This window comes from Sorex araneus, chromosome 5, assembly GCF_027595985.1.
Source record: "Sorex araneus isolate mSorAra2 chromosome 5, mSorAra2.pri, whole genome shotgun sequence".
Lineage (NCBI taxonomy): Eukaryota > Metazoa > Chordata > Mammalia > Eulipotyphla > Soricidae > Sorex > Sorex araneus.
Genome location: NC_073306.1, coordinates 54,704,482 through 54,724,092, shown reverse-complemented (window position 1 = coordinate 54,724,092; position 19,611 = coordinate 54,704,482). Strand labels below are relative to the sequence as shown.

The following is a 19,611-nucleotide window of genomic DNA, read 5'->3' as shown; positions in this document are numbered from 1 at the left end:
ATGCGACACCTCACCCAGCACCTCTGCATGAAGCCCCGCTTGGGCCACCACAACCCCAGAGGTTGGGGGTGGGGCAGTGTCCCACGAGGCGGCAGTCTGGGTGTACGTGCTTGGTGGGCGAGGAAAAACACGAGACCAACGCTATTTGCGTCCCAGTTTGTTTTTATTTTTTTTGTGTGTTTTTTTCTTTTTTTTTTTTAAGTATGGAAGCTCAAGTATAAGATGTAGATTTTTTTTTTAAGCTTTACAAAAAAAACCAAAATAAAACGAAACGAAACAAACAAAAAAAAACTCCTTTGCATTCCATAAAAATCGACAGAAAAGCACCTGGCCAGAAGAGCAGAACGGTCGGCAGGTCCCCGCCCCCCTCCCGCCCCCCGCTGGTCTCCGTGGGACAAGGGCCAGAGTGTGCGGGCGATGCTGGGGGCCTCCCCGCTCCAGGCCGCCCCGTCCCCCACAGCCCCCCGCCCCAAGCAACTCCCAAGCACACATGGAATCAGGTTTCCAGTTTTTTCTTCTATCTTTCACACACCACAGTTCATAAAATTTTTTTGTTTTACATTTTTTACACCAATGTAACAAAAAGGCGGGAGCGGGGAGGGGCGGCAGACAGTGTTTTGATGCCTATAAATGGGGCCGGGGAGGGACGGGAGGCAAACGAAAAACACATGGTCTCTACAGAAACCGCGAGCCTCGATAGCGAACGTGGTGGCGAGTATGGCCTCAGAGACAGGAGGGTGCTCAGGCTTTATTGGGGAGCCAAGGCGCTGGCTGTGCATCGTGATGCGAGCTGTTACGTGACCTGTGGGGAGAGCGGGGCGAGGAGAGGGAGCAGAAAACGAGTTTCTAAGAAAGGACTCTAACGAGTGCATGGTGTCCGGTTAGCGGGAAGCAGAGGTCTAACACTGCTGCTTTCTCTTCAAAGCCTCCACCAGGTCGTTCTTGAGAGCTTCTTGTTTTGATTTGTCAGCAAAAGTCTGCACAGACCTGTCGGGGGGAGAAGAATGGTTGGCAGGCTCCCGGGGAGAGGGTGGCAGCGGGTGCCACACCGCAGGGAGGGTGCTGGTGCTGGTGGAGTGGGAGGCTGGGGTTCCATTCCTGGCACCAGGGGTTCTCTAAGCACTACCGGTAATGAAAACCGGGCACCAGGGAATCGGCCCCCAAATAAAAGAGAGAGAAAAATCAGAGAACGAAAGGAGTCAGGAGTGAAAAAGTCCACAGCTTTCCAGGCTACCTTTCTTTTCTTTCCTTTGGGTCCCACCCAGCAGTGCTCCAGGGGCCATTTGTGGTGCCAGGGATCAAACCAGGTCAGCTACGTGCAAGGCAAGTGCCTTACCCACTGTACCATCTCTCTGGCCCCTCCAGGCCAACCCCTGTACCAAATTAGAGAACAATCAGTGGAAAGTTATCTGCAAAGTGGCAAGAGGAAGGAGCAAGAGACAAGACTTTGAAAGAATCCTCGGAACTAAAATAATCTCCCTAAGATACATGGTTGATGCTTGCAAAATTCCCATTTCTGAGAAGTGCTCTGGGCTGAGTCTCCAGGTGTCCTGAATCCACTGCAGTGCTCCAGAGAGCCTCCCCAGGAGAGGAACATGACCTCGCCCCTCGGACAGAAGCAGCGCAGGACCCCGGCCCGCCCCAGGAGAAAGTTTCTGAGTCAGAGCAAGAGGCTGGGGCAGCGAGGGGGCGAGGAGCAGGGCCCTTGAGGGCTGAGCTCGGGACGGTCACAGCCAAGCAACCACGAGTCGGCACCGGGGTCTGCTGCAGAGGCCCAAGGCCAAGGATCAAGACCTCAGACCCATCCGAAAGGCAGAGGGGTGGGAGCACACACAGCACCATCCCGAGTACCTGAAGAAGGGGGTCTCCTGGGCAGAGAGATGGTGGAGGGGGGCTCAGGCACTTGCCTTGCTTGTGCCAATCTTGGCTTGCTCCCTGGAGTTCAAGGACGGCCAACAACGGCCAGGAGTGCAGAGCCAGGACTAGCCCCCGACACCACTGTGTGTCCCAAATGGCACCCTCACCCCTGAAAGAAGGAGGGGGCTTCCCCGCCCCCCCCCCCGTGCTGATGGAAGCAGGAGGGTCCCAGGCCAACCGCTCCCTTGGGTCTGGCTGGCACCCAAAGACCAGGCCTCTCTGGGTCTGGCCTAGCCCGGGGCTGCCAGACACCTTTTTTTTTTTTTAAAGTCAGTTCCCCCCTCCTCCCCAGGCTGCTGCCTGCGTAACATCTGTCCCTGCCACAGCTGCAGCCGGGGCCGTCAGCCAGGATCAACCAGCACAAGGTGAGTAGGGGCACAGCCGCAGCTCGTCAGAGGCTCCAGTCAGGCTGATCCCCAGAGCTCCAGCAGCGACCAGTCTGGGCTGCACCCGGCCCGGCCCGGGGGTTCCAGGCGCCGCTCAGCCATTCAGACTCGGAGTGGCACACTCCAAACGGTCCCTTTCCCATTGAGAAGGGGGCCATCTGGCGTCTGGGGTCCTCGTGGGCAAGCAGGGAGGACCTGGCAGCAGCCACCGGCTGTGGGGGGCGGGAGCCCGAGCAGGGCCCTGGCTCGGAGGCGGGCCAGAGCGGCACAGACGAGCAGCTGCTTCGGGAGCAAAGCCCCCCCACCCCCGGGTAAAGCACACGCCCCACACACGTGCCATGTCATGTGGGGCTGAGCCTAAGGGTTACATGGCTGCCCACAGCCGTTAGCCCCACGGGTTAGTGGTGGTTTAGGGAGCCACACGGTACGCGCCAGACTGGCGGGGTCTCGGCCGGTTGGTGAGTCCTGTTTAGTGGTGGCACTGGCGCCTCTCGGGCAGGGTACCTGGGTCGGCTAATTATCAGGCTGGATGTGGATCTGGCGCTGGGTCAGCACTTGGGAAAGCTCCCTCTGCAATTGCTGAAACTTGGGGTTGTCGGGGATAACGTCAACAGATCTACAGAGAGTGTTCAGAGATGAGAGCAGCGAGGGGAGGGCACAGGGTGAGGTGACAGCTGAGAGGAGATACAAGGCACACACAGGCAGGAGAGAGAGGGCAACGTCACCCAGGCCACGGCCGGGCTGCCGCGCGGGCGGGGAGCTCACGCCCACCCCCAGGGTTGGACCCCTCTCCCCCATCAGCCCCAGCACGAGAGGGTGGGGGGAACCGCTGCGGGGGAGGGTTCTGGTGGGGGACAGTGCAGTGGGCCCAAGGGGCTCTTCCCATCCCTCCCAGAGGCACTGGGCGTAGAGCCAAGGGCTGGAGCTACATGCTGGCGCTGGGGCCACCCCCAGCACCTCAGGGCTCCGGGAACGCCCTGCAAGCATCACTGGCCAAGCACAAACGCCCACCAAGAAAAGTAGAGGCCAAAGAATGCTGAGCCCCGGGGCCACCAGCCCCATGCAGGACAAGCAGAAAGGGAGAGTCCAACAAGGGCTCCCTGAGCCGTTTTTAAGATGTCAAGGAGAGGTGGGTGCTGAAGGGGGCTCAGGGGGGAGGGGCACCTGGGCACTACGCTGCAGCCCCGAAACAAACACAGGAGCAGGTGAGGCCAGCATGGTGCTGACCAGCAGTAGTGAAAAGGAAGCAGACTTGTCTACTGAGCAAACAAACGAGCCCCTGGGGGCAGGAGCTGCAGGGTAGGTCTTGCATGCGGCTGACGCGGATTTGATCCCTGCATCCCACACGGTCCCCTGAGCACTGCCGGGAGTAACCCCTGAGCATCGCCAGGTGTGACCCAAAACGACAAATAACAAAACAAAAACAAAAAAACAACAGCAACGAACCCCAGGTCGCCTCCAGGGATGCGGATGAGGCACAGGGGTAGGGGGGTGGGGGTGGGGGGAGTAGGTCAGGGGGACCCAGAGGGTGCACACTGGACTCTGTGGGCAATGTCTGGCTCAGCCGCCCTGGACAAGGAGGTCTCCCAGGGGTCAGAGTTCAGGTGACCGAGAGGCACGGGAGCCCAGCCCTGACTTTGGGGCCCGTGCCCTGCCTCAGTGGCTCCAGGGGAAGGGGAGAGCAGCAGGAGGGGGCTCCCACACAAGACGAAGCCATCCTGAGAGCAGGAGTCGAGTCCAGGGGTGACCACCCCAACAGGCCACGCCCCCTGCAGCAGGCACTGGGCTGTTTCGCCAGCAAGCACTCGGAGGCTCTGGCCACTCTGTCGCGTCACCCAGGGATCCATCCAATCCTTGTCCTTTCTGGATACGTTACCTCAGCCCGTTCACGATGTCCTTTGTTTTCCCGAAGTAGATCTCATTCAGCGTACTCCTGATTTTATTCTCCATGTCCTGGGAAGGAAGCTCAGTCAGAGCAGGCCGCCAGGGCGCAGGGTCCAGCCACGCCAGCGGCCCCTGCAGTGCCCACCGCCACCACAGGGGGGAGGCACGCGCCTGCACCACAGCCCGGGAAGCCCGGTGTGGCCCAGCCTCTCGCCCAGGCTCCTCTCGGGGCAGGGCGGAAGCCAACCCGGGGCTGCCCGTTACTGGAAGGTGGTCTACACCGCATCACCCTGTGGGGCCTCACCCCTCGCCGTGAAACCCGAGAGCACCTCCTTCCCCCCAAACGGAGCCCAAAGGAGCTGCCCAGACACCCCTGCAAAGGCCCCCACGTTCAAGGCTCCCAGGCCTCCAGAAAGGCGACGGAGGGAAGGCTTTCCGACTGAGTGCACCAGGCGGGGGATGGGGATAAGCATGTGGTCACTGGCTGGGCTGGACGGGAACGTGATCCGAGAGGTCAGCGGGCTTCATCTGGCTTCCAGGGGACTGTCCCCACTCACCTCTACCAGACGCCCGATGTTGGCTATGTGTGGGGAGCTGTCGCTCACAGTTTCATCCTTCTCCATCTGCGAAAGATGAAGAGATTCCCCAGTCAGGGCCGCCGTCAGGGGCAGGAGCCTTCTGGCTGGCAGGTCGGAGCCCGCTGCCCGCGGGGCCAGTGCCCCTGCACGGCGAACTAAGGCAACAAACTGCGGAAGGTACAGGCCACGGAGTGCTGGCCAGCAGCCAGAGGGTCCCCTTCCAGGTGCCCCCTGGAGTCTGCCATGGCGCTGGAGGGACAGGGCGGCCAGGGGACTCGGCTGCGCCATGCTGTGCGGCCAGGAGCCACCGCAGTGCAGCCTCAGACGTTGGCGGGAGTCAGGGAAAAGGAGCCCAGAGGGCTGGGGCCCCAGTCCCCTCCCCCCAAACCCGAGCCAGGTCAGGTCTGACTCCCAACAAACCCGCCCCCCTGTGCCCCTCCCCCCGCTAGTCCAGTCCCACTGAGAACCCAGTTTCCGTAACAGCAGGAAGATCAGAGCTGGAGATTCACCTCGAGCCTCACGGGGACCGTGGCAGGTCCCGACGGGCACATGTCGAGAACAGAGCCTCTCACCCGCCCTTCTCGGAAGCAGACACCAGCCTCCGGGGATTCCAACTCCGACACACTAAGGGTCGTCAGCACCGGCTGACAGCCCCAGGGCACACCTGGCCGTAAGGGTCACCAGACACGGGGCTAACCGACAGACCGGCCACTGCTGCCGGGTTCAGAGCGCTCCCACTCAGTCTTCATAGGGACGCCCCCACCTCTGACCCGAGCTACGGCAAAGCTGTCAGGTGATCTGCTGCCCGCGGAGGTAGCAGGAAGAGTATGAGCAGAGTCCCGCACTCCCGGCGAGTTCAGGACAGTGCTCGTGCCCTGTGGCAGGCTGCCCCACTTGGGGAGGGGTTGCTGGCTGCCCCAGGCCCTCCCGGCCAACCAGGAGCATACTCGGGGAGCCGTGCGCGCCGCCTGCCCCTGCATGCCGGAGCAGTGGGCTCCACAGACCCCCGAACGGAGAGGGCACTGTGTCCTTCGAAGGAGCCGCTCATGGGCAGAGCATCGGGGCACGTAGAGTGTACTCCGATGGGACCCACCCCTGCACTGAAGGAGCGGCAACAGCCCCGGGGAAGCCAAGCTGGGCCCACGGGGGAAGTGACGTCCCGCCGCGCTCTGATGGGCCCCGTCAGAATGAGGCGAAGGGCCAAGGCGGCTGAGGGGGTGGAGGGGGGAAACTGAGAGAGCGGAGAGCCCGACACGGGGCGCTCGGGCCGAGCAGGGATGTGGGAGGGAAGGAAGCTGGCTGGAGGGGCAGGAGGACTTGGCATAGCACAGCCTGTTTCCACAGCCCTCCTCACCCACACCCCTGCCGGCAACCCCCACACCTGGTCAGGGTCAGCCCACTGGCAAGGCTGACCCGCCACAAACAAAACTATTTTTGCAATGCATATATTATTACATCCTTATAAAAGTGGCTGCCAGAAGGCAAACATTTTTATGTGCTGTGGCTGCACAGATGTTCCACCAGGAGGTTCCAAATGAGACTGAAGTCAGCGCCCAGCCTGCTGGTCCCCATTAAGCTCCTCCCCTCGGTGGCCTGGAGCTGGGAGCGGGGGCAAGAATGACGACAACGCCACACAGCAATGGCAAGCAGGTCTCTCTGTCCAAACCTCCCAGGGCCCCGAAGGCCCCTCCGGGCCCACTGCACGGACACCCACACTGCAGTGTGGGCTGGCGGGGACGACGGCTCCCCCCGCAGGGTGGCGCCTCCCAGCTGCTGAGCGGGGCCGGGGGTCGGCGGCGGGGACCCTGCTGCCCATCCTGAGGGAGGCAGTCAGTCATCTCTTGGCCCAGTTTAGGAGTCTGGTTGCGCCTAGAACCATGTGTGCTCCTGGACACTTAGCCCATGGCCGTGGCTGTGACCACTATCTACTGAGCAGAAACCACGTGCCAAAATGGGTCTCTACTGCGCTCGACAGCCTCGCCAAAGCAGCGTCAGGATGCAGGGTGAGAATACTGGGTCTCAGAGAGGGAAGTGGCCTGTCCAGGTCACACAGCTGGAAAGTGACTAGGCTAGGATCAGGACCAAGGTCTGGAACATTCCAAAACCTGTTTTCTTCCATGAGACCTCTCCGTTTGCTCAACTTCATCCCTGTTTTTTACTATGAAAACCAAGGACAAACCACAAGGCCGGGCTTGGAAATTCGGTGCCTCGCCCACCCTCCGCCCTGTCCCCAGGAGCTCTGGCCCCCACCCACTCCAGCCTGCCTTCCTGACGGGGTGGCCGCAGTGGGAGGGGGCACTGTTTTCACACCCCCTTTCTTTCCAAAGGTGGCCCCGGAGCACAGGACTGTGGGTGTGGCAGGAGCTGCAGGTCCACCCGGGAAAGCATGCTTGGAGCGGCGTGGGCTGGGCGGGGCTCCCTCTACCCCCCACCATCTACGCTCTGCGGCGCTGGGATTCGCAGCCCTGTGGTCTCTGGGTGCTTGGGCTGGCGGCCGAGCCGGCAGCACCTCCTTCCAGCCACTCCGAAGTGCTCGGCCTCACCCACCACTCGACAACACATTCCACCTTCATTTATAAAAGCTCCAAATGCGAGGGGGGAAATCCCAGGAACATCTGCAGGCCCGGCCGGATGGGAAACCTTGGATCTCGCTCCCGAGATTCACGGTCTCGCCTCTTTCCCACGTCTCCAGCTGTCCCCCCAGAGCAGTGACCTCAAAGCCACCTCCTCTCCACATTCTGGTACTTGGCTCGCACGATGCTCCCCGCTCCCGACCTCCCGCGGGGCGGCCTGGCCGCCTGCCAAGGGCATCTCCCGCCCTCCTCCCTGCGCGGGACCCGCTCCTGGGGCCCCGTCTTATCTGCAGTCCTGCCCCCGACACCCCCATGATCAGGCCGTGGGGGCTCCAGGCTGAGCTCACCGCGAGAAGACACCGGCTGCTGAGGCAAGTGTGAAGCGGGAGGGCCCCGACGGCCACCGGGAGGCGAGCCTGGGCCAGACGGCACAGGAGGGCCGGGGCAACAGTGCTGACCTGGGTTTGATCTCAGGTACCCCAATACGGTCTCCCAAGCCCCCCAAGCAGACCGACAGTCAGGAGTGAGTCCTGAGCACTGCCAGGTGTGACCCCCAAACCAAAACAAACGAACAAAAACACCCCACAGATGGCAAGGGATGGGGTGGGTGCCGAGGGGGCAGAGCCTGGTGCTCTGCTTGCTGTGGTCTGAACCCGAGCAATGGTCTGGAGCGGTGCTGGCCACGGGGGACCCTCTAGCCTGGCACACAGCGCCCGCAGCCTGCGGGTGTCCCTCCCTCTCTACTCCTGGCCCGAGGCCATCACCTGCTAGCCTGGACTCCCAGCCCAGGCCCGTCCCATCGAGCCCTCTCGCCGGCCGGGCAGAGCGCACCTCTCAACAGCCCAGACACAGCTCACGCTGTGCTTCCCGCAGGAGAGTGAACCTTCAAGCCAAGCAGAGGCACCGCAGAGGCAATGCTGAGTGCACCCCAGGGGTGGCCGGACCCCCTCCAGGGGCCTCCACTGCTCGGCCTCACTCCCTCTGCCTGTTTCTGGGGCCACAGGTCCCTGTACTGCCCCAGCCTTAAGGGAAGAAAGGCTCTCCAGAGATCACCGGGACAGTGAGCAGTTTTGGCGTCGACTAAAGGCCAGGCCTGGGGGAGTAAATCCTGAAATGCAGGCGTGGCAGAAAGCAGCCTGTTTCCTGAGGCCGACACGCAAGTCTGGGTTTGAACCCTCTCGGGGCTTGAGCCTCCGTGCCCTCACCTGTGCAATGGGAGCAGCAACTCACACGCTCGCAGTCTAATCCAAGGAGACAGCTGGCGCGGCCCTGAATGTTCACTCTTTATCGCTGATTTGCTCCACTTTCCGGGAACCCCTTCATCTCCCATCCAAGGCAACCACAGAGTTTTCCAGGGCTCATCTGGGACACATAACTGAGCCCGCAGCCCTCACTTCCCGTTTTGCTCAGAAGCTGCGCATCATTAACTTAGATCTGTCCCCCTCCCCCGCCCTCCCTTTGCAGTTACTTACGTTGGAAACCGGCCCCGGCTCTAATGCGCCTCAGATGAGTTATGGGAGAGGCCGCGGGGATGATGACAGAAGCATGGATCTCCTCGTGAAAGCCCGAGAGCACAAGGCCGTCCAAACAAGGCCGGGCCCGGCCGGGCGCCGAGGGCAGCCGCGCGTCAGGCCTGCGCCTGGCTGGGCAGGAGGCACGGCTCCCAGCGAGCCGGAACCAGGGCCCGGCCCTGGGATGACAGCTCTGATTTAGACTATTCGGAAGGCTGTGGGTTCAGTATTCGTCCAGGTCACCATAGACCGGGTGGAACTATAAACAGTTGGGAGGGTAAGTGTGCAGGAAACATTCTCCGGATACGGATTTAGGATTTTCCACCGCTGCCCAGGTGGCGGGGTGCGGGGGAGGCAGGCTGTGGTAGGGCGGCTCCTGCGGGCTCAGTGGTTCCTGGAAAACAAGGGCCCTCTCCCTGCGGGACGGCGGGCTCTGCCCCAGGGAGCCGGAGTCCCCTCAGGCCCCCGACACAGAGGGGAAACTTTGGGTTCCCCACTGGCTCTTCTTCAAATACGCGCAGATGCTTCTGCGACTGCTAGAATCTAACAAGCTCACTGAAAGGAGGCACTCCTAAACAGATCCCCCCGCCCCGCCAATCCTGGGGGGTCTGACTCAGGGCCTCCCACACAAAGGGCACTTGAGGGTGAGCAGTGTCTGGCCCCTGAGCTGACACTTCCTGCCAGTTTTCCTGAGGGCCTTATTTTGAGAAACCAGGCACATGTGCAGCCGTAATAGGGAAGGAGGTGGGAGCTCCCCTGAGCTCTTTCTTTTGGGGGTGGGGGCAAATCAGGGCTTACTCCTGGCGGGGCCTGGGAGACGTATGTGGTGTCAGGGACTGAACCTGGGCCAGCTGTGTGCGAGGCACGCGCCTGACCTGCTACACCAGCTCTCTGGCCCCTGTCCTTTCTTATAAGCTAAGGTCGAGGCCTTCCCCCAGGTGAGCTCAAGGGTCTTAAACGTGACTCCTACACAGGGTCTGTTTATTTGTTTGGGGACCACACCCAAAAGTGCTCAGGGCAACCATACTGGGTGCCAGGGATGAAACCAGGGTCTGCCGAGTGCAAAGAAAACACCCAGCCCCCTGGACTCTGCCTCTGACCTCCTCCTTCACAGGGGTCAAAGCACGCTGACAGCTCTCTGCTGAACGCAGCTCTTCCTATTCAAGCTCCACTTTTGGCCTTCGGGCCACCTCCAGGGCCCGCCCGAGACGCTGCCAACAGTGGGCACAGGTGAGCAAGATCGAGGTGCGCAGGAGCACTGGTCAGGACACAGCCACTGTCTCTGTTCTGTTCTGGTGGGTGGGGTCAGCCCGGGCCGCACACATACAGGACACCTGCTCCTCGCTGGGCCGCACCTCCAGCCCCTCCGTTCCAGGGATGTGCGCAGAAATCGCGTGGGGAATCTGCCTCTGGACAGGGCCCCAGGTCTCTGGCGGGGCCGAGCGGGCTGCTGGGCACCACAGACGGGGACAGGAGGAGGACGGAGTAAAGCCCTGCTTCCAGCATCAGAGGACCCGAGGCCTGGGCTGGAGGGAGCCCTGACAGGGGATAAGGACACAGGGCCCTGGGCAGGGACACTCCCACTCCGCCCAGGCGTTACACGCAGTACACCGATCGCGGAGAGAGGCCTGTGGGAGCGAGAGGAGTCTGTCTGCCTGGCCAATGCTCTGCCCTGCGGAAATCATGCTAGAGAGCTCTGAACGCGGCTCTGAGCGACCACCCATCCAGCCACTGTCACCTTAGCAAATGTGCAAGTCACAAAGCCAGAAGGAATGCAAACACCGGGGTCTGGGAGCCCAGAGTGCAGAGAAACGGTCAAGGGTGAAACCAGTAAAAGCAGACTCAGGAGAGACATAAGCACTCCTGAAAGGGCCTGGGTGCCAACGGGCAGCGAGGGGCACCTGTGCGTGTGGAAGGGTGGGCGGCATCCCGAGCTGCACGTGCTCCCTTGCAGGCACAGTGGCAGGATTCTGTCAGGGCAGGAGGCGGGCCAAGGGGACTGCCGGGCCCTTTCAGGGCCAAGACCCCGGGGCTCAAGCCTGACTTCACATTCTTTTCTTTCTTTTTGGCTTTGGGGCCACACCTGGCAGTGCTCTGGACTCTGTGTCCAGGGATCACTCCTGACAGTACTCAGGGACCAGATGTGGCGGCAGGGATCAACCTGAGCTGGCCAAGTGCAAGGGAAGCGCCCTGCCCGCCGTATCTCTCTGTCCCAGACTTCATTTTTCCTTGAAGCAGCTGAGGGTCCAGAGCTTTGGACAGGGACGTGCCAGGGCCCGAACGGATTCTGGTGCCAGGCTGCTCTGTGTATGGGTGTTGGTGTAGGGGGCGGGGAGGGGGCCAGGCTGCTGTGTGTGTATGTGTGTGTCAGGGCCTGCACGGAGAATTTTGGTGCCAGGCTGCTGTGGGGCGGGGAGGGGTGCAGACTGAGCTGGCGAGCTGGCCACCTGCCCACTCGTAAGCCTGTTTTAGCGGGATCTCCCCTTTTCAAGATTCTGCTCCTTCTGGCTATCCCGCTCCCCCCTCCAGCCAAAGGCCACCTCAGGGGTTCGACCACCACTCTGCCTCCTCCCTTCCAAAGTCAGACGCGGCCTCGGCAACCTCTGGGGACACACCACCCCAGGGTCCAGCAGCCTGACGCCGACACCAGCACACTACCTAACGCCAGGAATGAACTCTGGGTGGACAAGATGCCCAGCCTGGCGAGTGTGACGCCTGGGTCAGGGGCAGTCCCCTGAGAAAGAACAGTTTTGTTCCAGGACTGGAGGCAGGAAGACATCGGCCAAGAACAGCCAGGAGGCGCGCATGGAGACAAGAGCCTGGCAGAGACGCCACGGAGCAGTCTGACCTAGTCAGAGTGGACACCCCCACTCCTCTTCAAGTCTGAGTTACGCTTCTGCCAGTCACTGGCAACCCGGCGTCCTCAGACCCCCTCCAGACACACTGGGGGGGGGGGTGCTCTGCCCCCACCGCCCCACGGCGTCTCAGGCACAAGGAGCCACAGACCTGTGGGACAGAATCCTGCAGCCACGCCCTCCGTGGCCGCTGCGCACAGGCTACTCACCTGTCTGGTAAGGCTGCCGCCGAGGTTCATGGTGCCCGAGCCAGATTTGTTGGTCTGCAGCCACAGCATCACTGTGGAGGTCAGTTTGTAGTGGGCAGTGCGGCCACTGGACTTCTCCTGGGAGACAAGGCCAGAGACGGGAACTTGAGTGGCACCTCCCCAGCCCACCTCATGACACGGGCCTGAAGCCAGCATCACCCTACGCCCCTTCTGAAGACGTTACCAGCCCACCCCCGCTTCTTCGTTTTTTGTGCTTTGTTTTGGGGCCACACCCGGTGATGCTCAGGGCTTACTCCTGGCTCTGAACTCGGGGATCACTCTGGGGATGGTATGTGGTGTCAGGGACTCAACCCGGATTGGCCACGTGCAAGGCCCTACCCACTGTACCCACATTCCCCTGCTTCTAAAGTCCCGACTGGCTGTCACGGGGGCGAGCCTGCGATCGCGTCTAATGGGCTCTTGCGGGATCTTTATCTCAATGACTACTTTGCTAGGAGGACTTTTATCCAAAGAGGTCTGGGGCAAGTGAGGAATTAGCAGGGGGTAATGTATCTCAGTATTCCCATTCCAGGAAGCATCGAACAGGCAACGGTCACACAGCGGGGCCTGGCTACCAGCTGCTGGAGCAGCACCTGCACTTCCACCACGTGGATGGAATCCCAGCAGCCTTTGATCTTCTTTGATCCATCTCCAGCCTTCTTTATGAGGATCACTCCAGCAAAGCCATGATCCAGATCCCAGAGGTAGACAGATGAGACGCCGCCTTCAAAATACCTGCAGGAGACAAAGCTCGAGCCCGTTAGCGCGTCAGTGACGGGCCAGCCACCTCGGGTTCAGCACCCTCCCCAGCACGGCTGCAGGCCTTAGGTGTGTCCTCATCTGCTGTGGCTGGCTAGGGGGCTGCAGCATCTCCCAGGGTCACAGAGAGAACCTGGGCTTTGGAGGCCTCGAGATGCCTGTGCGTCTGAGCTCTGCCTCTGGCTCTGTGGCCTGGGGCGCGCTGACTGACCTGAGGCTACTTCTGCTTCCTCCAGACCTAGGCAGAGCGTGCAGCATGCGGCACACTCAGCGGGTCCCACTCCCGGGCACCCTCTCCTGGGGACTAAAGCGACGTGACCAGCCCTCCCCGGCCCAGTCCCCCGGAGCCCAGGCACAGGAGGGTTCGAGTCCGGCCTGCACCAGCCACACTACGGGGCTGTGCCTGAGACGGAACCTTGTCCGCAGGTCTGCAGCAACACCGGAAACTCCCTCATCAAGATCAAATGCAAGAGGGAAAGAAGCCGCCGGGGGAGAGTGGGAGCCACAGGACATTGGGTAGGGCGCTTGCCTTGCAAGGTGGCCAACCCAGGCAACCCAAATGGTTTCCGGAGCATCGCCAGGAGTGATCCCTGAGCGCACAGCCAGGAGTCAGCCCTGAGCACCATCAGGAGTGATCCCTAAGCACAGAGACAGGAGTCAGCCCTGAGTACTGAGCAGGGTGTGCCTCGAAACACAAACACACACACAAATACAGGAGAGGGGAAGAGAGAGTGGATGAGAAGAGAGGCCGGAGGAGAGGGGAGAGAAGTAGAGGGGAGGGGCCAGAAGAGAAAAGGCAATGAGGCAGGAGCCCGTGGAAGGTGGAGAGAGAGGGGCCCTGGGAGTCACAGGCAAGGGTCGTCCTGCCAGACCCATGCCCGGCACTCGGGTGAACCCAGTGGCCCTGTGCGGGCTCAGCCCTCCTCTCTGAGCCACACCCCTGGCCTCCAGCAACCACTGGGAGGTGCTGCCCACAGCGCTGTGGCTCCTGCGACTTTATAGGACAGGGACAATCTACCTTTCCCAGCCCGATGAAACTCAGAGGCGACTCGGGAAAGAACAAATGCAGCAAACATAACCCTTCTCTCCTGCGCGTCTCTGCTCTTCTCTGAGAGACACACACTCCCCCTGGGGCCACAGTCCTGCTCTCGGGACCAGAAGCACCAAAGAGAGGCAAGGCCAACGCTGAGAGGACGCGGTGAAGGGTACTCCAGACCCCATGTCCTCCTCTCGGGGCAATTTCTAAATGTGGAGCTGCTTCAGACCGACAAGCTTTTGTACAGAGCCTGCACCCTCCGCCACGAGCTCTGGGTTCCCTTGCTTGGGCCCACTGCGACCCCGGGTGCCCCCAGTCCCTCCCGAGGCCTGCTGCCCTGCGCTTGTCCCGCGGCCGCCACGCCCCACTCTCCTGGAGCCCGCACAGCCCTGCTCAGGCCTACAGCATCCTGCTGGCGGGACACACCCGGTGCCAGTCCCTGGGCCCAGCATGGGTCAGACAGCAGGAGCCATGCAGGGGCCTGATCCAGACAGGCTCATCTCTGTCCCTAGATGTCCCGGAGGGAGCAAGAGTGGCCACAGTGGGCCCCTCTAGTCCCTCCCCTTGAGATCACTCCCTGTTCTTCAGAGGAAGGAAACCAGGGCACCGACATTTTCAGAAGATGGGCCCGTGTCCACTCCGGCACCCCTCCCCTAGGGCCCAGCTCTGGGCAGCTCCTCCCTGGCATCCTCCAGGGCTACGTGTACCAGGCCCAGAGACCCATTAAGTGCCTGACACAGAAAAGGCCAAGACGCCAGCTCAAGTCATATTCCCATGTGGCTCACTATTCTTTGCCCTCAGATTAAAGAAATTACTGCAAGAACATGTGAAAAGGAGAAAGTCTTCAACTAGCCCATTACTTCATAAATCAACCTAGTCCATAAGCCCAATTTTCCAAACTCCCTTCCCATCTCTGTCCAGGGGCTCCGCCTCCCTGTGGCGGTCCGCACAGCAGCAGCGGGGGAAAGTTCAGCCCTCTCCCTGGCACTGAGGCACTCCTGCCTGCCCCCATCCGTGCTCCGTGACTGTATTAGCAGCGGGGGTGGCATTCCCTCGTGCAGACCCCAAGTTCAGAGTCTGACTTTTACTGGGGCTGGAGAGCTCCTACAGCAGGTAATGCGCTTGCCTTGCACCTAGTCAACCCAGGTTCAATCCCCGGCACCCCCCATGCCGGGACCCGGTGGCAGCAGCAGCCCACAGCGCGCTTTGGCCCTCACCTGGGGCCGCTCCCACCGAGGGATCAGACCAGCAGGAACTTGGCCCCCACGGGCCTGGCTGCAGCACCACTGCGGTTCAAGAACAAACTCATGTCCCACTCACCCAAAGCATCTCCAGGGCCTGGAGGGCCACACGCCTCCGCCTGGCGTTCTAGGACAAAGGGGCTGAGTGATCAGAAAGGGCCGCTTAGAATGTCTCAGAAACACGAGCCTGCAAGGTGACTGCGGGGCACAGACCAACGTGTCCCCCACCCCGGTTTACAGCTGTGCTCTGCGCGTGAAGCATTCATTACAGAGGGACCTCGACCAGTTTCTGAAAATTTATTCTTACCTACTGTACTTTGATCATAACGACATGAAACAGGAAAAAATAATTTTTATGTGGTTCACATTTATGAGTTTTTACATAAAGGCTTTTGTGGGTATTTTAAGAATGTGCTAAAATGTTGTCTGAAACCACATAAAGCCATCTGAAGAGTCGCCGGCCAGAACTAACAGCACACACATGGAAACACTTTAACTGGCCTTTGTGTATTTAATGAGTCAAATAGTATTAATATTGTTTAAATGCTAACATGCTATTTCAATAAGGTGGCTCTGCCAGCGCCAGCGCCTAGCTCGTGGGCCTTGCCCGTCGCTGTGAATGAACAATCACGCGTGGCTGAGTGTCTCTGGTGGAATTAACCTGGCCTGGCCTGGGCCTCCGCCTTGCATCTCAGAGTCCAAGGCCCCCAAGGGTCAAGGGAGGTGGGCCAGTGTGCTCGGCCCAGGAGCGAGTTCTCACGGAGAGCGTCTGAACTGCCCCTCCCTGTGTCCGCAGGGCCCACGGGGTGGGTGCCGGCACCTGCAGAAGGAAGGGGATGCCGAGGCAAGTGCAAGTCTCAGAGACTGCCTAGGACTGGTTGACCCGGGACCCTCGGCCCTGGGTACAAAGGAGCAAAAGCAGATCCACTGGTGGGGCGGGGCCGGTCCTTATAAGCTCCCACTCACTCCGGCACCGGCTCACGTCTGCCCTCCACTGCCAGACCCTTACGCCTGGACCAACGAAGAGGAAAGCTCAGCATGTCAGCAACCCTCCTCCCCTTGGAGCTGTTATTCCTCCCTGAAACCACGCTCCAGCTCAAAGTATCAGCGTCCGCTCAGATACTTAACTCGGTAACTGCACACACAGGCCTGGGGTGGAGGGTGCAGGGGAGAGACAACAGGAAATACACGACTTCACATTCAGAAAAGAAGAGAAGACACAGGCCTGTCAGAAGCTGAGGTGGATGGAGCCTGAGGCGCCACCAGGAGAGACCCATCTCCAGTCACGCCACCTGGGGGCTGCAGCTGGCCTGGGCAAACAGTATGGAGCAGGTCTGAGACGGGCTTTCCCTGAGTTCCTTCCCATCATTTCCCGGGGAATAAGCCAGGCACCACATGCACGCGCGCGCAGGTAAGGGGGGCCAACGACACTCTACAGAAGCGTCCTGGGGAAGGAAAGCAAGGCCCCAGGTCCCTGAGATGTTGTTTCAGTGAGCTGGCCCCACTTCAAGTGGTCATAACGGTGGCCACACATGATCTCGGGCATCGGGCATGACACTGACAGTGCTGAGACAGGCAGCCACCCCCAACCCAGACAACTCGGGACTGCCCCCTAAACGCTGACATAAGCAGGGGCTGAAAAATACCACCGTGACATCAAAGTGACTTTCATTTACGCCAGTGCCCCACCGCCTGCTCTCTGCTCCGGGGGCAGCTGTGAGCACTGCAGGGAAGGAGCAGGCAGAAGGCTCAGCTCCCAGCAGCTGAGAGATCCCTATAGACCCCAAGGACGACTTCCTTCGGCCTCTGCGATTAGAGGGAAACAACTTACTGTCCCTTCTCTACGTGTTCTGGTTAACAGTGACAGATGGCTCAGGGGGACCCAGATTCCCCTTTCCTGGCTTTCTCAGGCTCCTACGAGTCCTCCCAGGACGACTCAGTCACCACACGTGGTTCTACTTCCTTGCCAGGGCCCAGCTCACCACTCCTCAGGCTGAGAGAGAGCAGAGGCATCTGGGCTACCTGGCCACGGGCAGTCAGAGGGACACCCGCTGAGCTCATGAGGGTCACAGACAAAATAGTTCCTCTTGGGTGCTGTTATGAAACTGCCCCAAAGAATGTCACTTTCCACTCAAATCTTTATTTGCGGTCAGCAAGGCTCCAGCATCTTCCATGCGTCCTGGCGGTGCTGAATGCCATTAGTACCTGTATCGCAGCCAGGAGCTCGTGCCTTGCAGTGGAAACACACATCAAAGCAGGGCAGAAGCCAAGCGAGTAAAGAATCAAATCCCAAACTATGTGGGCCGACTCTCCAAACCACAGGACTCAGACTCCGAGGAGCGTGCTGGAGGCCGAATGAGGTGCTGTGGGGAGACCATGCGTGGTCTCAACTCCGGGGCTGGAGACACCGTTAGGGTGGGGGGGAGGGGGGAGAGGAAGAGAAGAGAATTTGCACGTGGCGCCAGCTCAAATGACAGTTTGTTTTTTCGTTTCACTTTTGATCCCAGTAGTGCTCAGGGGACTCTATGGGGTGCCGGGGATCAAACCCAGATCAGCCCCGTGCACAGCAAGAGCCCAGCCACTGTGCTACTGCTCCAGCCCCGGAAATGACCAGTTAGACGGGAAAGAATAGTTTGGGGTGAGAGTGCAATTAAACAAGGAGATTCATACAGGTGCCCCGTGCTTGACGAGTGATCCCAGAACAGAGACGAGGAGTGTAAACGTGGAGCCTGAGGCTGTTCCCCACGGGCCTCCCTGCTCTGTCCCGGCCACAGGGAAGCGGCAGGGCTGTGCTTCAGTCATCTGACATTCACACCTCGAAGGAGACAGCACCTGGGCCCACGGGTGGGAACAAGGCAGCCCCGCCCCAGGATGAAAGGCACCTGGAACTCGGCCTCTTTCCTTGCAGGGTGCACACCCCCACTTGGCCCACTGAGAAGCTAAGCGTCAACATTAGGTCACGGTGCTGCCCCAGGGCCCGGCGTCTGCAGGGGGCGCTGGGGAGCGGGGTCAGCCTCCCTGCCAGCCCCTCTGGGAGCTCCTCCCGCAGGCACAGGGCCGGGAAGGGCTCGTCACCGCCTCACCACATTGCACCTGGGCGTCACATCCAGATTCACTGCCGAAACCCGCCTGTTTGGGGGCTGAGACCCACTGTTCCCCTGCCCACCCCACGGTCTAGAGAACGTGTGCTCGAGTCGGCCAGTGGACACAGCGGTGTCCGGCGGTGTCCCGAGCAGGCAGTGAAGAGCTTTGGCCTGAGCGCCCCATGGAGCTCCCTACCGAGGAGAAACACGAGGCTTCTGGCAGGTGGGTGCGCTGCCAGGCTGTCCACCCGGACTGGGCTGGCCCCTGCCTCAGCTCCGGAGGATGGTGACAACCAAGGCCTCTGGACTCCCAGTGCCACCCCCACTGCTCAAGAGCTGCCGTTTCTGCGAGTGCTCAGTGCCAGGGTGGGGCATGTCACGTACCACAACTTGGGTCCCGGACAGAGGCAGGAGGATGCTGACATGTGGCCGAGACGGGAACCTCGGCCCTCCTGGCTGCACCTCACAGCCCGTCCTCCCACCGTACAGCCTGCAGTGGCGGGGCAGACCCCGTGGAACGCAGGCGGGCAGGGCGGGCCTCCCCGGGGTCGGCCGAGGTGGCTGGGTTTGGGAAAGAGAGAGGAAGGTGTAGCCAGGCCACTGTCCTCGAGGGGCAAGTCAGAGGGGCAGACCCGGAGCGGCGGCGAGGGGGCAGCTTCCCCGGGAAACAGGGCTCTCCCCTTTCGGTGGGCGTCTTCACCCTGGCCCTCGGGGGCTCAAAGCGTGACGCTGCACCATCTGGTTCCAGCCACTCAAGAACGTCAGAGCAAATCAGAGTACCTAACGCTGCTGACTGGGGGTGGGGTGGGGTGGGGGTCACGCCTGCAGAGAACTCGCTTTCCACACACTCCTGTTTTCCATTGAACTTCCCTTCGCAGATGAAAGCCAGACAGCGCAGGCCGGGCGCCGCAGCCTGGACAGCAGGACCGCGGGCGCCAGGACCAAGGCCTGCAGGGGAGGCCCTGGGAAGCCCACTACGAGGGGCGGCTGCAAGAACTGGAAGCGGTCCTGGGGCAGACGGGGTCCTGCCCAGACGGGGGCCTCGGCTCAGGGAGGCTGATGGGGCCTCTCTGCTCAGGCCTCCGAAGAGGCAGCAGGGAGACGGCACACGGCTGGCGTGCAGACCTCGCGCGCGACCTCTGTTGATGCCCAGCACTGCAGAGCGTCCCCACCACCGAGCAGGAATAAAAACCGCAGCTCGACATAGGCCAACTTGGGTCCCCCACGCTGAGCCGAGTCTCCAGCAGGAGGCAGCGGGGCTTCTCTGAGAAAGCCTGTGCAGCGCCCCCAGGCCTGGCTCCGTGCTGAAAGGCTGCCCCAGGCACACAAAGTGCATTGCGGGGGCAGCTGCAGAACCCTCCTGGGGACTGTCGCGTTGGGCAGGGTGAGAGCCATGGGCCAACACAGAGGGTCCGGGTTTCATTCGACTCCAGAACCTTCCGAGCAGCTCTCCCACTCCCGCCGTGCTGCTTTCACCCGTCTGCAGCAGGTCTGGCTCCCGGCCAGGGGCTCGGCACAGCTGGGCCCGGCAGTGGGAAGC

At 61.1% G+C, this 19,611-nt stretch overlaps 1 protein-coding gene across 2 annotated transcripts in view; it reads right to left on the bottom strand.

Moving 5' to 3' along the window:
• Positions 1–144: 144 nt before the first annotated feature.
• Positions 145–19,611, bottom strand: part of CAPZB (capping actin protein of muscle Z-line subunit beta) — a 105,430-nt gene continuing 85,963 nt past the window's right edge. The window contains exons 5-10 of one of the 2 annotated variants that reach the window (XM_055137530.1): positions 12,546–12,687; positions 11,914–12,030; positions 4,745–4,810; positions 4,180–4,256; positions 2,808–2,919; positions 145–987 (exon numbers count right to left, since the gene is read on the bottom strand). In XM_055137530.1, the coding sequence (XP_054993505.1) occupies positions 2,817–2,919; positions 4,180–4,256; positions 4,745–4,810; positions 11,914–12,030; positions 12,546–12,687 (505 nt within the window). In that variant the 3' untranslated portion in view covers positions 145–987; positions 2,808–2,816. The remainder of the gene's footprint in view (positions 988–2,807; positions 2,920–4,179; positions 4,257–4,744; positions 4,811–11,913; positions 12,031–12,545; positions 12,688–19,611) is intronic. The other variant, XM_055137531.1, reaches the window with a different exon arrangement.